The 17,070-nt window shown below is 31.0% G+C and overlaps 2 protein-coding genes across 3 annotated transcripts; both read right to left on the bottom strand.

Annotated features, from left to right (window-relative positions):
• Positions 1-1,641: 1,641 nt before the first annotated feature.
• On the bottom strand, positions 1,642-3,802 carry LOC108325129 (uncharacterized). 2 transcript variants are annotated; one of them, XM_052874948.1, is made up of 6 exons: positions 3,454-3,802; positions 3,126-3,153; positions 2,480-2,710; positions 2,250-2,313; positions 2,121-2,174; positions 1,642-1,901 (listed from the first exon to the last, which is right to left on the bottom strand). In XM_052874948.1, exons 1-6 carry the CDS (start codon positions 3,573-3,575, stop codon positions 1,840-1,842), a joined length of 561 nt encoding a protein of 186 aa, XP_052730908.1. In that variant the 5' UTR covers positions 3,576-3,802; the 3' UTR covers positions 1,642-1,839. The 2 variants fall into 2 exon arrangements, with proteins under 2 accessions (XP_052730908.1, XP_017413630.1); XM_017558141.2 differs by having other exon boundaries at positions 1,642-1,899; positions 2,115-2,174; positions 3,454-3,799.
• Positions 3,803-4,927: 1,125 nt separating this feature from the next.
• On the bottom strand, positions 4,928-9,993 carry LOC108324219 (MLO-like protein 6). Its single transcript, XM_017557085.2, has 15 exons — positions 9,726-9,993; positions 9,581-9,638; positions 9,291-9,451; positions 9,030-9,152; positions 8,752-8,812; positions 7,805-7,893; positions 7,559-7,633; positions 7,378-7,472; positions 7,236-7,285; positions 6,893-6,933; positions 6,626-6,799; positions 6,488-6,523; positions 5,802-5,875; positions 5,603-5,663; positions 4,928-5,499 (listed from the first exon to the last, which is right to left on the bottom strand). The coding sequence occupies exons 1-15, from the start codon at positions 9,846-9,848 to the stop codon at positions 5,056-5,058; spliced, it is 1,665 nt and encodes a 554-aa protein (XP_017412574.1). The 5' UTR covers positions 9,849-9,993; the 3' UTR covers positions 4,928-5,055.
• Positions 9,994-17,070: the final 7,077 nt, after the last annotated feature.

Genomic DNA, 17,070 nt, shown 5'->3' with positions numbered 1-17,070 from the left:
GGAAATGTGGAGGTGGTGAGATCAAATGTAACCTTGAATTTTTATGGAAGACGTGTATGTGTGTGAGATGTATTACTATAAGCATGTGTTCGGTAAATTCCTTTTTAGAGGAAATAACTTTTATCCTTTAAGAACATTTTCTTCAATTAGTTTAATAAAGGATATGTAACACATTCAATAGTAGTAAAAAAAATTAATTTTAGTATTTTTTTTATTTTTTTTTGTGTGTCAAAAGAAGTTATAAGAAAAATTTGTTTAATTTTACATAACGAAACATTAGCATTGAAAGACAATAAAAAACTACAATGGATTGCTCAGCGGTAAATGATTCTGCTTAAAGAAATTAAAAAAAGTTGTTGACAAAATGACCTTTTGTTTTGTTTTCTTCTTTAATTTGGGTTTTATTAGATAAACTAATAGCAATTCCTTTCTTGAACGAAGCAATTACATTCCTTTAAACAACTCACCGTTGTAAGTGTTCTTTTCTTGCAGAGAAAGATATGATGCAGAAAATGCGTAATTTCATGGTTTTCTGTAATGAGTGAATTTTTCACAGGTGTGGTACAGACACAGTAATGAGAAAGCTTTTACGTGTCTTCAAGGAAGAATTTGATGTGCATTTTGTCTTTAGATCATGATCCATATGAAACATCATTGAACTATGTACCTAACCGTGAATTGAATCTAAACTTGGTCATTTAATTTCATGAAACATTGTCGACCTAAATCTTTGATGTAAAGATCTAGCTGTCTCGGTTTATTATTTTGAAGATTTGTTATTCAAATAGTAATTTCAATAACATAAAACTTAATTAACTGTCGTTTTGGACATGACATGTACCTAATTAACAGTCACTTTCCCGACCAAGGTACATTCAAAATGGGACGTATTGACCATTTAGCCAGCTTGGCTGTTTCCAGAAACTCTTTAAAACTCAATTAAGGAACTAAATATCGTCCTCCTTAGTCCTTAATAAATTTCTTAATTTAGGTGCACTGGAAACATTTTTTTTTTCATGAGTATTTTGTAGTATATTCGATCAAAGTAGTTTTTCTTGTTACTAGGTTAAGGAAATAAAAGTAAAAAACATTACAAAACAGAGTTTTTATTATGCTAAAAGTATAAAAAAACATTAATATGTATGAGGAAATTTCTCAGTTTTAAATGATATGCGGTCTAAGAATATGCTCTGATCAAAATAGCATTATCAGTATAATCATACATAAAAGAAAATTATTGCATTGATTATTGTGACGAATTACTTCTTAATTATTAGATGGAATATTAATATTGCAGTAGTGGATTTAAAAAGAAAAGCTGCTTATAGAAGATTGAAAGTATTCAACAAAAGTGCACTTGAGGAAGTCATTCCATAGTGCTGCAGTAGTGGATTTAAGGGATTATTCCAAATATCATAGGATGTCAATTTTTTACTCAATCAAATAAGAGTTATAAGCTTTACATTTATTTCAATCAAATGAGTAAATTTTGAAGCTCTTAGAACATTATGTCCAGTAATCCAAATAGATGAACCCCTGTATCAACTTCAAGTAGATAATACGTAACATCAATATACAGTTGTAAGAATTGTACATCCAAAGAAAAAAAATATTACAAAGAAGTCAATTGGATCATGTGACTTTTTTGCAATGACAACTTTTACTACTTTTATACAGAATGTTATTAAAAGACTTTCAAATCACTTTGAACTCTTGTGGTTTCAGGTTACAATATCAAAGCAAATTAAAAAAATGACATTCATGAAGAGCAGACTCTTTCTTCAGGCAAACATTTGCAACAATGATGTGGAAACTAACTGATCTTGCTTTGGAATTGTATTAATCAGCTTTCAAGAGCTTCTCCGGAAAAATACTGTTTGTGAACCATTCTCCGGTAATCTGCAAGATGCACAGCCCCAATTAAAATATGCATTCTAAAAAAATCTCCATAACTTTAAGTTAAGAAAAATCCAACAACCTTTGTCTAGGAATACAGAAATTGAAGTGCAAATCAAATGAAAAAACGGGGGAGCGAAACAAATAAACGTAGGCAGTGTAAATCATTACAAATTTATAACAGAAACAATGTTGTTAGCTTAAAAAATAGTTTTAACCTTCCTTATCATTCCATAGTGCTGCAGCATAGCTGTTCAGAGGACTCTCCAAGTTAGGCTCTGTTATTAGAAAGTAAATTACTCAGACAAGCACACAAAGGTGAATGTAAAGCTCAAAATATATCAAGACCAGACCTTCCAATAAACTTTGAATAGACAGAAGAATAGTTCTGCAATCATAAGCTGAAGACCACTTGTCCTATGGAAACACACAAGTAGGACAGTTATTAGCCCCAATATAATGTGTGATGGATGGAACACTTGGGGCAGATTGATGCAATGAAAATCAGAATTTCATCTATAGATATACTTGTCGTTCATATTAATGGTAGAGCCAAACACACCTAAACACAAATAATGAATACCTGAAGGATGTCCAAACAAATGTTGCCAAACTGGTCAACATTTGGATGAAAACACATTGTCTCAAACTTCACTTGTGGGGGCTTAAAAGGGTAGTCCAGGGGAAAACGTAAAGAGAGTTTATAAGATAAACCCTCATACAGAGTTCCTTTTCCACCTTCAACTGTACCAATCCATGTAAAAATACTCTCACCATCAGGGAAAGCCGATACTCCAAGATCTCCTCCACTCATCTGCAGGAAAATTCATTTTCAGCATTTTATAGTGTTAGTGGCTGTGACAGCAAAATAACAACTACGATAACTGGAAAAGGAAAGCATATGTTACACCTTTGTTTCTTAAAAATCAGCTGATATCCCAATAGAATTAATTTACACAATTTACCACCCTAATATAGATGCTCATTTAAAAGAGTACATGTAAAAAATTTCAATTCTTCAAAATAAACCACCATGCTTTCTTCGATTCATTAAATAAAACTGTTCCATTAAACCGTCACCTGGACCAAAAATAGAATGAAAACGATCACGATTTTCTAGATGCTCCTTGCGAATTCAACTTTCTATTTCAGAATTTATTCTACAATCATAGAAAGGTCCATAACAATAATAACAACAACAATCATAATTAGAGTAAAAAGAGATATACCATGAGAGCCATTAATTCCTTCTGGAGTCTGCAATTACATGAAAACAAAACCATTAAATACAATTCCAAGTATCAAAATTTAAAAAGAAATATCTAAAAACTGAATAATTAACCGGGCATCGTATTTAAGATCAAATTTTCCGAACTCAAATTCGCTTGCCATGAAGAAACCAAATTCTGGTAACGCAAAAAAGAATCGAAATTCGAAAACAAAATTTCATTTTTCACTTTTATTCCCTACATGGGAGTAGGAAAAAGGGTCGAATTTTCGAAAGATTCCATTTAACGAATCAAACAGAAAAGAAGAAAGATTTCAAATTTTACTCACCTCTGAGAAACGGCGGAGGTATCGACGGAGTGAGGAGACGGAAGCTGTTGCTTCGAGGGAACAGCGGGCGGTCGCCGGTGGTCGAAGGAGTTGCCGGCGGCAGGGTTGGGACGGACCTCCATGAGTGGTGATCAAGATGAAGAAGGAGGCCCAATCTGATGAACGTCTCTGAGATTTATGAATGAACGGAAGAGAAAGAAAAGAAAAGCACAGAGAAAGAAAAACAATTTTGCGGGAAAACGAAGTGTGTAAGGAACAAAAATGGATGGAACTGCTTAATGCTATGCTATTTGCTTCTAACTACTGTTTCATTATCTTTCCCATTCTCACAATTATTTATCACTCTACTTTTTATGTGCTCAGCCTTTACACCAATCAACATCTTAAATCGCATTCTTAAAAAATTAGGCACTATAATAATTATTAAGATAAAATTTATTTTTTCATAAAAAGAAATAAAAAATTCTAAGTCTTTCTATACAGAATCTGTCACAAACTCAATACAACATTTTTATAGTATTTAGAGATTTGTTCATATTTTCAATCAAATAATTTTGTATAATTATAAAAAAATTTACCTCAAAAAACTATTTATTTTATAATAAATAATTTTTTAAAGGATTCTAAAAGAATATTTCATGTTTCATTGATACTGTAAAATGACAACTAAAATAAATCATATTCTTACTAAAACTTTTCATTCTCCTTTAGAGGAAATAGTTAGGTTATTACTCATTTGAGTAACGCCTAATTATGGTTATATAAACAAAATTACTTGAAAAAAAAAACGTTACTTATACATCATAGAGAGAGGAAAAGAGAGAAAAGAAGTATGAGATGTAATTATCATCATAATTGAGAAAAGAAATATTATTTAAAAGAAATTTGAAATTCTTGATACCTGAGGATGGTAAAATATTATGGACTGAGTACTTGATTGAAAAATGCTCTTTCAAGTTTTTTCTCTTTTTTTCTGTGTTTTTTCTTTTTTGGATTACATGGGACTAAATTAAAATCCCTCGACCAATAATTTGGTAAGTTAGCTTGTTAATAAATTTTTTTAATATATAAATGATCAATTTACATTAGATTTATTATTCAAATTGCATTTTTAATACCTTTTTTAAAGTTTAAATTAAAGTAATATTCGATATTTTTATCATATAAAAAATGATTATATGAGTTAAGTTTGACATATAATATTATATTTTAAGTATGTAAACATTTATTATTAGATAACCTATTTACAAAAGGTTAAATCATATTAAATTTGATTTATATATTATCATTAAAATAAAGTAATGAGACTCCATTGTTAGATTGATTAAATTTACATCATGAACAAAAGTGATTGAAGGTTTCCAATATATGTGTATACATTGAGCTTTGGCCAGTTTTTCAAACTGATCACCTCACACATTTCTTCGAATTTGATCAACAATATTAATCATCTTAGAGATAGGGAAAAAGCATGTTACACAGTGAAAGTGAAAGTCCATCTTATACAAGAAATGTAATCAAGTAACAAATCATGTTGTCCGAAGAAAATTTACTTGATCAGTTTCACTTCAATCTTCAAAGCTATAATACAAGGAGATGTTTCTAATACTCATCTGATCTACCAGGGTTGCGTCCCCTCCCAAATGAAAATTCAGATAAAGCAATGTTGATTTCATGTTGAGTTCGAATAGGATTGGGTCCCGTAGGAGGCAATTCTGCTGCTGGAGGCTGCATCATCATGGTCTCTTCATGGTCAACATCTCTTGCATGGTGGCTTGGGGAATGTGACCCTTCAACATCCCATTGACCATTTTCATAATTGGATGCTCTTGGAGAAACCAGTGGACTATCACTGTGTCTAGGGTGCATGTGAAGCAAGTGCACCGGAGACATGCCATGAGTTGGAGTTCCTGGTCTGCTTGAGAATGGGGTGTTAGAAGTCGAATCCTTGTTGTGTTTTAGATGCTTTTTAGCAGTGTGATGCCAGTTCTTTAGTGCTGATGCCACGTTATCTTTGAAAATGGTGGGTTTCATCGTAGAACCCATCTATATAATGCCACCAAAACACAAAAGGAAATAAGTGCTACCATTATTATGGTGTTTATTGGTAAACAAAGACCGAATTTAATATAATGTTTCTGTATCTTACCTGTGTGACTAGAGCATAAAGAGGCAAAGTAACGTAGCTGCATAGAACTTGGGTGAGAACCCTGCAAAATTTCACTTTCTTATTAGGTTACACACACAAGTATATAACCCTGCAAAATAGAGTGTGTTGAATTATCTCCAATACAAGTCAAATGTACTAGTTTTTTTCAATGCAGTTTTGGAAAATGAAGTGAACTTACCCCATTGTAAGTCTGATGACGATATCTTCAGTAGTTCGGTGAAAGCAATTGTTTATTTTGAACTTGTTGTCGTACTGTAACAAAAATATGATACAAAGTTAGAAATTCTTTACTTCTTTTAGGCTAAATGCTGCATAATAGTCGCAATTCTCTTGACACGAAGGTATTAGTTTTTTTAGGCTATTGGGTTTGCTTTATTCATTAGTTAGAACGGTTAGGATAAATTTAATTGAATTATTTATTTGTTTAAGATTTTTGTCAGTTTAAGAATACAAGGATTAGTTTAATGTAGTGGTTATTTTATTAGACAATAATAAGAAATAATTGTATCTTAATGGTAGAGTTTATGATTTTGGAGATAAAAAACCAAGATGTAAATCTATAAATTGCAAGTGTCTGACAAAGCAAATACACCAGAAGTATATTCATTGAATGTCATATTTCCTATCAAGAACTATTCTTAGTTTTTTTCCCCTAACTATTTGAGGTTCCGAAAGGTTGTTCTTGATTCCTAGTACTGATAGATTTTCTTTTTTATTTATTGTAAGAAAAATATTTTACGGTGTAGATTCAACAAGAAAGCATGGTCTAAGCAATCCTGCAACTTGTCTTCAATGTTGTATAGCAAAATAACAGGGTCCAATGCAGCAAAGTTTTAGGAAAGTTGATCAAGATGAAATACTTACTGTGCTCCAAGCAAAAAACGCCAATTGAAATGCATTCTGCAGCACAGAACAAAGCACGACTATTTTCAGTACACAAGAATTGGAATATTTCATTTTGACAGTTAGTTTAATCATAAGAAAATAAGTGATTAAATTCACCTGAAATAGAACGAGATGAATCAGAAAGAGAACGAGGCGAGGGCGACTGAACCAGAACAATTCATCTCCTGGCTCAACCACTGGTGCACCCTTGACCACTTCCCCCCTATCTTGAATCCTTAGTGCCATATCTGTTATGATCATTTGTAGCTTTGTTCCCACCAACAAGATTATCTGCATGATTCACATTAAACGTTATTATGACCAGTTCAATTGAATAAAATGTAGACCGACAACATAAGCAGAATGAGTGGTTCTTTTGCTTACAATTAGTGGGATAAATGGTAGCCACAAATAAGAATACCATCCTGTCCATATAGAACAAAAATTATCATTAACAAAACAAACTACCTTATAAAAAGCAAGTAATGTTGTTTCTAGTCCAGTAAATAATCAAGTTTTAGGTGGACCAGAGCATTCCAATTTGAACACTGTACGAAAATATGCAGGTGTGTAATCTTGTATCGATTGAATTCTACAAATATAGTGCATGAAAATGGTGCAAATAATTCACGATCTGACCCATATTGATTCAACTTTTAGCAACATCAGTTATGCATGACTTCATATGTCATATTAAAACTGGTTTCGATGTTTGAACAGGGCTTACCATTAGTATTTGTGAGCAGAATTAGCACTGCAAAGAACCAAATAGTTGGACTGCAAGAACAAAAAAACATGGTTCAGCTTAAATTGGTAAGGTAAGAAACTAGAGGTAGAAAGGAGAGCAAAACACAGGATGATATTTGTACCTTATTCCCACAACTACTGCAAAATCCTCATCAAGTGTTCTCTTGATATAGTTCTGGAAGTCAAATTTCGTCTCACTTGCTGGAGTCAAATGTGCCTATTACATAGCTTAGTTGAATTATGATATCCTTTTGAGCAAAAAATATCAAACTACAGAGCATATTTTTGTGAAAACAAACTCACCACTATGAATCCATGTCGTAATGCCATATAGTCAACCTTATTAACTGATCCATAGAATTGTCTGCAGAAGCTAATCTGATTGGAGCAAAATACAAAGGTCTCGTGAAATTTGTGTCACAAATAACAAACCGTGTGCTTGAAATTCAGAATGTATCTAATGGCCCAGTTTCATCATCCTCTTGGAACAACAATGTAAGAAATTTATGAGTCTATTCATGCATGTATGTATCATGATTGTGTACTCACTATCCATAATAAAATTGGTGATTTACTCCATGAGTTCAAGTGCCTTCGTCCAAACGTTGTATCCCTAGCAAACCTGAACCTCTCAGGATCTGCAATTCAATTAAAAAGAGTTTCAAAACCATGGCTAACATTTCTTATTATAGATATATTGATGAAAGTTAGTAATAAATCCTTTTCTGCCACATGGTATGCACATTTTAGAAAATGAGTTAAGGAAGCAAAGATAAAGAATATTTATTTTAAAAAAATTATTATATTAAAAAATCATTTATTATAGAGTACTTTTACAGTTGAATCTTTTTTAATCCTTGTAAAGGTATTTTTTTCATCAATCCCCTAAATAAAGAAAGCATTTATGATTTAAATATATTAATCATTCAACATTTTGTATAAATTATTAAGAATACTTTTGTGCGTAAAATTCATACATAATCCCTTCATAAATTAAATCAAAATGACCCAATTATCGTAAATGAGTAGAGTAATAAGAACCACTTTTGAGTTTTAGGCAAGAGAAGTTATTGTCACAAACAGATAAACTAATTAACATTTCTTACAAGGTTTTTCAGTTTACAATAGCAATCAATTTTTATATTGCGACATACCTTTTTATTTAAAATTAATTTCAATCACGTTTAACAATTGAAAAAAAAATCAATTTTACAAGTTAAAATGAAATCTACCAGAATTCAAAACAAACAGTGTAATTGGGAAAAAAAAGTTTAAATAGGCCTTAATTTATTTTGTCGGTATTACCCACAGAGGGCCCTGTTACCAAATAGGTAGGTAAGTCAACCTCCATGCAATTAAGATTTTGAAGACATTTATTTATGATGTGACGTGTGTTGCCTAGTACATGTCACACTTAAAGCCGTAGATACAAACTATAATGTTTTTAATTCATTGAGATATTTTGTTTCAGATTTTAACTCTATGTGGAGTCTTACCATGGTAGAACTGATGTTCAAGACTCTTCGTTTCGTCTTCCCACTTCCTCCATATTGACATCTGCATACCACAAAAAGCAAAACCATTCAGACACGCAAAACAATTTGTTTTGAAACTGCTAATGTCATGTTTTACCCATTTCTATTATTTTTAGTTAAAATAAAGGTAAATTGTACATTATCTATTTCGTGAGTATGAAAGTCAAACGTTATTTTTAGGTAAAAATAACAATACAAACATTATAAAAAAAATGGTAGGAAATAAGACGAGAGTGTACCTTAGTTCTACCCAAAGTCAGTGTCATGATGCACTGTAGGATGTGAAAGATAGCAAGCACAAAGACGAATATATGGAGCTGGTGAATCCCATATTCAGAGATAAAAGCAACTTTTCCTTTATCCTGCAAAACTCGAAAACAAAATCAAACTTTGTAGAAAGAAAACAGTATCTGATCCCTCCTCTTTTTCATGCAATGAAAGTCAATTAATTACCATTAAAGTTAATCAAAAAAAGATCAGCGTGTATTAATTGTGCTTACTTTTTGTGCGCATTTGTCAATATATCCTTCTGGACCTTTACTCTTATAATCAGGATCGCAAGGATTCCAAGTGGAAGCAAGACTTTCTGAGATGCAGATAGAGGTAATTCGATCTTCAAACACCACTAGGAGCAAGGATATGAATCCCAGCAGCATAAGCTCTAAACACAAACAATTTATATAGCTTTTCAATTAGACTAAGCAAGAGGATCTTGGAATTTAAACTAGCTTTTGTATAATGATAATAATAATATATAGAAGAAGTGAATTAATCATTAATTAATTAGTACCTCCTTTAACCTTTTCCAGCGCTTCATGAAGAGCCTTTTTGTGTTTCTTTTTCAACCACTGCAATTTCAATAATAACACAGCAAGAGATCAGGGATAACAGCGTGTATAACATGCATAAGTTATTGCTTTCTGATACGGTTGTACCTTTCCAAGTTCTTCAATAATATGTTCAATGAGGATTGAAATAGCGAGCATGACAAAGCACACAATTGCAACAGCCCATGTAGGAGTTGTCTCCAACTTCCTCTGTAAAACTTCTTCTCCCATGTTTTAGTCTCTGCACTGGTATATACAAATTTCTCTGCAAGAAGCAAGTTTTGTTTTGTTCAAAGAGAAGAGTATGTGTGGTTCAAAACCAATTTTTTTGGAGACTCTAGATTGGTGATGATATGGTTGGGAATTGCTTGTACTATAGCGCTTATAGATATAGATATAGATATAGATATAGATATAGATAGATAGAAGCATGCAAGATGAAAGAGCGTGTTGAAGCATCATTTTCAAAGAAAGGAAGACTTTGACAAGTTCAAAACAGTTATCGGTCAAAAAAAGATAAGAGGAACATTCTTTATTAAACCCTTTTTATATTCAGAAAATTCATTGAAAAATTAGGAAAAGTTTTTATCTTACTTGTACTAAGTATTTGAGTGTACTAAGTATTACAATCATGGACTTTTCACTCAATCGGTCCTACTTTTTCTTATATTCGCATACATTATTATATTAAATTTCTATTGTTAAATTATTCACGCATGCCATATTTTATTATTTTAAATTCATAAATATTTTAAAAAAATAAGTAGCTTTCAAATTAATTTCAATTTATATATTTGTAGGATCACAATGTTTCAAAATGTGCTAAATCAAGTTAGTTTGAAGTTTTCGATCAATTTATTTTTTATTAAGGTATGTTATCTCTTGTAAATATATTTCAAATATGTGTTTTATTCTTCCTAAATATGTAATATGATGGTACATTGACAAAATGCGTGGAGTTTCTCCTTGCAAAATATCATTAAAAAACTCATATTGGTTTAAAAAGTTAAGGTCGTTATTTATATTTGCAACGTCAAAATATGCACTTCAATTTACAAATTTTTTTAAATAATTATCTTAAGACTAATCGTGAAATTTACAATTACCACCTCGCGCAAATTGACCATATTAGGTTATAGAAGAAGAAAAATCATTCTCTACACATTTAATCAATTGAATCTATCATACATAAAATAAATATATATATATATATAGAAAAAAACTATTTCTCAATAATTATTCATGATCTTTTTCATGATTTTATTTTTTGTCTCGATAATTTATGATAAGTATAAAAGAAATATGGCAACTTTTTTATATATAAATCTCTTTGATAATTTAAATTTTTATGAATGTAATTTATATTTTAATTTAGTTTTAACATTTTTTCTTTGATAATCGATTACAACAACATTGTACACTTTTATTCGGATTTCAACATTGGTAATTGATTATAATAGTGGTGTAATCAATTATCAGTGAAATCATGGCTCTCCTACATGACTTTAATACTATGTAATTGATTAGAGGTGCTCCTAATCGATTATAGATGCTCATAATCGATTACTCGTGCTTGAAAATGTGTATGAAGTGCATGATTTCACCTTTTTTATTGTGGCAATGTAAAATTTATTGAAATCGTACACTCTTTGCATGACTTTTTCATTTGAAGTCGTAGAGATTATTCGATCTATATACGTAAATAAAAAAAGTTTACATAAATAAGTGATAAGGAACTAATTTTGCCTTACAAACGTAAAAAAAAACAATGATTGTCCTTTACTTTGTTTTTATATTCGTGTACACACAAATCAAACATGCATGCACTTAGTTAAAGAAGAACACAGTTGAAGTTAAATAATATATAACTGTATTTGGATTTATCTATATTCAAAGTACGTTCAAGATGAAAGAAATATAAAATGCATGCACTGCCTCTATATAGATATATATAGTATTTGTATTTTTGTATGATATTGATCATGGAAGAATAGAAAAATTATGAACAGATATATCTATCTGGAACATGTAGATCTAACAACAGGAAATGCTACTGAGGCTGTGGAACGAAATGGGAAGAAATTGTATATATGAGCCATTTCCAGATGCATGATGCATTAACAGATACACGGTCATCAATTCTATACACAGCCTTTTTCTGACTTGGGTACTATATTACATCACCAAACTCATGTTTTCTTTCAAAAGTAACAAGTTCATCTCCTAAATCTGAATCATCTTGGTCATATATGTAATGGATTGCTTGAAGAGAGGCTCCAATTTTAGGGTAACCTGTATATATAAAAGTGTAAATCAAACTGGTGATTGTGGAAGCATAGTTATATATTTGAAAAAGGTCAAATTTGATTTAGTTATATTTTTCAATCATTAAATTTTTAAGTTAATTTTTTTTAATTCAATAGTATATTCATGAGGGAAGTATTCCGTGGTATTAAGAAAAATATTTGTCCATTAGACTGCCATGAAAATATAATATACAGTAAAATGTAAATAATTATCATATTTTGAAGGTGGAGGGTGAAATTCTTGGTTTTATCTTAGCTGCATTGATTCAAGATAAGAGAGGCTTTATGACTTTTATAGAGGTGAAATAGTATTGGTGCATAATTTGACGGTTTATTTAATTAGAAAAATTTAACTTGGCATACGAATGGTTATTTAAAAATATACTATTAGTTGGATCTTTTGAGATTTGAAGTTTTGCCGAAATTATTGACTAATTCAAATTAAAATTACATATCAATGTTGTAGTGGTAACCCATATTGCATTTTAAAATGACAAGAACTCGAGTCAATGTAAATTCAAAGAGATGTTTTCCACCAAAAAAGTAAATAAAATTAAAAGAGGTCTTTTGACATTATAAATCACTCATCCAAGATCGATTCCTCTCACTACTAATCCTCTTACTAAATACTAGAATTAATTTTTTTTTCTTTCAAAAATTAAGTCTCTAATTATTTTAGTCCAATAAAATGACTAAATTATAATTATTTACATAGTTAATATGTTTTATATGTTCTTCACATTTTCTAGTCGAGTAAAGTAACTATTTTTTTATTTATTTATTTTGGTTTATGTATATTTTTACTTTTACAAAATATAAAATTGTTATTTTTAGTCTTTGTAAAATTATTAGGCTATATTAATGAATTATTCGATCTTTAAATATATAAAATTAATGAATTATTTTGATTAGTATTATAACCTTACGAAAAAATGACATATTATTTGGACTTGATTATTAATATAATTTTAATGACAAAAAGAATCTTAAGATTTAACATAAAGACGTGATTATAGTAAATTAACTATGTTTCACAAGTTCAAAATCAAATTAAAAACTATTTATTTATTTTCACTCTCTCTGTGTTTATAATAATAAAATAAAATTATTATTCTAAAGTTCTTAGTATAACCTTAATTTAGATAAATATCACATGTTAATACTTTTTTAAAATACATTTTTGGTTTTTTGAAGTTTCTAAACAAAAATTAATTTGGATTTAATTTTTTTTATTTTTACGTAAGTGGATAAATCTTGAAATCTCACCTGACTTTAAATGAAGAAGTTGTATAAGAGAGTATAACGTGTATACTATCACAACATAAAAGTTGATGAAGTCGTTCATCTTTTCATGTTTTCAAACATTGATAATCAATTACGATTCGATTATATAGTGTTAAAATTGTACAAGATATCACCGACTTCACTAATAATCAATTACACTACTATTATAATTAATTATCAGTGTTGAAATTTGAACAAAAGAGTCTAATAATTGATTATAGTGTTATTATAATAAATTATTAGAAGAAAAAAAAGTTAAAATATGAACTACGTGTAAATTCGAATTACCAAGTGTCTTTGAATTGTTTCATACTTACAATTTCGTTAATTGATTCCTTAAAATCATGTTCCACGTAAAACAACATCAATTTTTGTGGACCAGCTACTTTGTTGTTTTTTGGCTACTAACCACTCTAGTGGGTGTACTATTTTCTACATCAATATAGGATTAAAACTTAAAAACTATATTAGAAATTAACTCATTTATTTAGTGATTCAAGATTTTTATTGGTGCGGATTCTTTACCACCAATGTCAAATATATAGAAAAAATGTGAAAGCTGTTTGAGGATTTTCAATGAAATGTAATAAATGAGTTTGAAAAAAAAAGAAAAAAAAAAAAAAATATATATATATATATATATATATATATATATATATATATATATATATATATATATATTGACCTGGGAGGTAATGACAAAATATACAGATAAATGGGAAATTCTATAAAATTTTGGAGAGAAAAAATATTAATTTAACAAATATTTGAAGTAGATATTAAATAGATGTAGATTTATTTAATAGAAAGTTGACAATTTCATATGACTTTTAACTTAAAAACAAACATAAAATAAAAGAAGATGAAAAGTAAAGTGGTCGAAGATAAGATTGCTCTAAAATAGAAATGGTTAAGGAAACTAACTATTTAATGAGCATGTCTTGACTTCCCCCCAAAATAAAATATTTTTTCTTATATAAAAAATTGAAAAAGATAAAGTGAAATTGTTGAGTGAGGATAGTATCGAGGCAACATGTTGTATTGTAGGGTCCACAAGGGCATGTTTCTTACAAGCGTAACACGTTACGTTGACATCACAAATTTCTATTCTAGTTTTAGGCTTATGTCTTTTTCTTATTGAATAATTAGTATTCATTATTGGAAAAAGTCGATATAAGAACCACACATAATAATGTAAATTTAATAAATTAGAAGAAGTCTTATTCTTTTAATTCATTTACGTCCAACTCTTCTTTTCGCTGTGTGCTAAGTCAATAAAAAATTACAAATTAAAAGAAACTCTGTAGAAAGTTTCTGGAAGTTAAAGACAAAATTAGAAATAAATGATACTTTAAATATATTTTTATTAGTTTTATATCAACAATGAATAGTAAATAAAGACTAATTTGATTACGTGATGAGTTCAAGTTTCTTAAGTAATCAGTCAAACATCCATTGGAAACCTTAATTTTTTATATGGAAGAAAAGAGAGTTGACCAGAGGATGTCTTTTGATTAATTAATTAAGTAATTAATTTCCCAATCATAAGTTTAATTAAATTTATAGATACAAGATTATTGGAATACCGGATCCGATAGGGCGTGGACCTTTGTCCACCCTACAACGCTGAAATGATAAAGTCTAATATAGATATTACCGCTTCCAATCAATAATTAGATGGCATATTTGATAAAATGACTTAATTTTAGAAAATTAAAAATAAAGTTATAATTAAAAATTTACAAGAACTGAAATTACACTTTCACAAAATGATATGGACTAAAAGTGGGTTTCAGTCTAATAATTATAAAGTTTTATATGTGAATTACAGACCTAATTTTAAAATAAATTAGAAAATTATTTGGTAATAAAATATTTTGTGATATTTAATTGTGATGTTACAGGTGTTCGTGTTATTTAACTCGGACTCTAGAGATTTTATTGAGAATTTACCTAAATATAGTGGTGTTATAGATTTTGACAAGTAATACATAATTTATTAACGGAGATTAAGAATTTAAGTTGAGTTTGTGCAAGTTATTGTGTTTAAACTAATTTGAATGTTACAGTGTTTTTAATTTTTTATTTTATTTAAATTAATTATTTTAAACTTTCAAATATTGATGTTATAAATGTTAAATTGACGGAATGGGAATATTAATTTATATTTAAACAAGGTTTAATCATTCACTAAGTCCTTATTTTCGCATGGAATCTCAATTTCGTCCCTTTCTTTCTGAAAATATCAATTGGGTCCCAATTTTATGAAAATTGCAACAAATAGATCATTTCCGTTAAATAGTGTCAAACGGCGTTACAGTGTGTGTGACGTGGCACGCTGTACTCTGACGTGTTATCTGACGTGTTGATTCAAGCAGCAGCAGCAGTATTTTCCTGTTCTTCTCCGCGCCAGACCAAAGAGAGACCCAGGGTCTCTTTCTTCTCCCAGCAGCTCGCCGGCGTCCCAACCGGAAATGGCCACCGCACTCCAACCAGCGTCGTCGCCACTTCCGATGCCCATGGACGAAGCCACCGCCGGCCGCCGCTCCAAGCTCCCTTTCTCTTCTTCTCGCGCGGGAGGTTTGCACCGGATTGATACTGGCTGCCGCCGCCTCCGAGACTGTCAGGGGCCGCACCGTCAGATCTGGCCACTGCTGCCACTGCCGAGCCCCGATCCAGCCGCCACGACGAAACGATCTCCACAGGGGATCCTCTATCCGGTCCACGACTCCGCCGACAACGCCACCCGGGCCGCCACGGTCTCGGATCCCCCTGGTACAAACGGCAACCCTGGTCTTTGGGATTCTTAGTGGTTAATGGATGGATATAGGTTGTGGGCGTTGACAGAATGGAGGAATCAGCTGAAGCATATTTGGTTTTCTGTTTGTTGGGGTGAATTGGTTTTGGAGGGTATGGTTTTGTTGAGTGAATGGGTTTTTCTTGTGAGAGTTGAAGATGATTGAATTTGAATTTGAAGTTGGATGATGAAAATGGAGGAAGAAGGTGAGGTGGTTGGGTCACGGTGGGTATTGGAGATGAATGAGGTATGTGGTTATATGTAATGGTTGGTGGATGTTGGCTGTGATCATCTTCCAATTCAACGTTTTCTTCGTGATCTTCGCTTTGTGAAGATTCTCTGCTGCCACAGTACTTGGATATTAAGGTATAGTAACTCACAAGAAGAAAAGCACTGGCCAAGACCCCAATGACAGCGATTACTAGAGGAGAGAAATTTGGACTTGAATCATCAGCGGGAAATTCGAAGGGAGGAGGAGGAGGGTAGATTACATAACACCGCTGTGGACAATACAAGCTGCAAAACCCTTGAGAACAGTCTTTGTTGTTCATGTATGGAACCAAACTTTTCGTGTTTCCAAGAGAAGTCATTGTTCAGAGAAGAGAACCTTGGAAGTCGGAAGTTAGGATGATGATACAGATAATGACGAGTTGGATGAAGGAGGAAGAAAATGATAATACAGATAATGACGAGTTGGATGAAGGAGGAAGAAAATGATAAAGAAAAGAAAGAAAAAGAGGAAGAGGAAAACGAAAGATTCTTCAGTCATCCACGTCAGAGTACAGTGTGCCACGTCACACACACTGTAACGCCGTTTGACACTATTTAACGGAAAGGATCTATTTGTTGCAATTTTCATAAAATTGGGACCCAATTGATATTTTCAGAAAGAAAGAGACGAAATTGAGATTGCATGCGAAAATAGGGACTTAGTGAATGATTAAACCTTTAAACAATAAATAACTAAAATGAACACACACAAGTTTTAATACGCAAAAAAGACCTACCAACTTTGACTTTTGCAAACCTGATTTGATAAATTGCTTTTAGGATTGGTTTGTGAATC

The sequence above is a fragment of the Vigna angularis genome, chromosome 3 (genome assembly GCF_016808095.1).
Source record: "Vigna angularis cultivar LongXiaoDou No.4 chromosome 3, ASM1680809v1, whole genome shotgun sequence".
NCBI classification, from domain to species: domain Eukaryota; kingdom Viridiplantae; phylum Streptophyta; class Magnoliopsida; order Fabales; family Fabaceae; genus Vigna; species Vigna angularis.
This window is presented reverse-complemented; position numbering and strand designations above follow the sequence as displayed.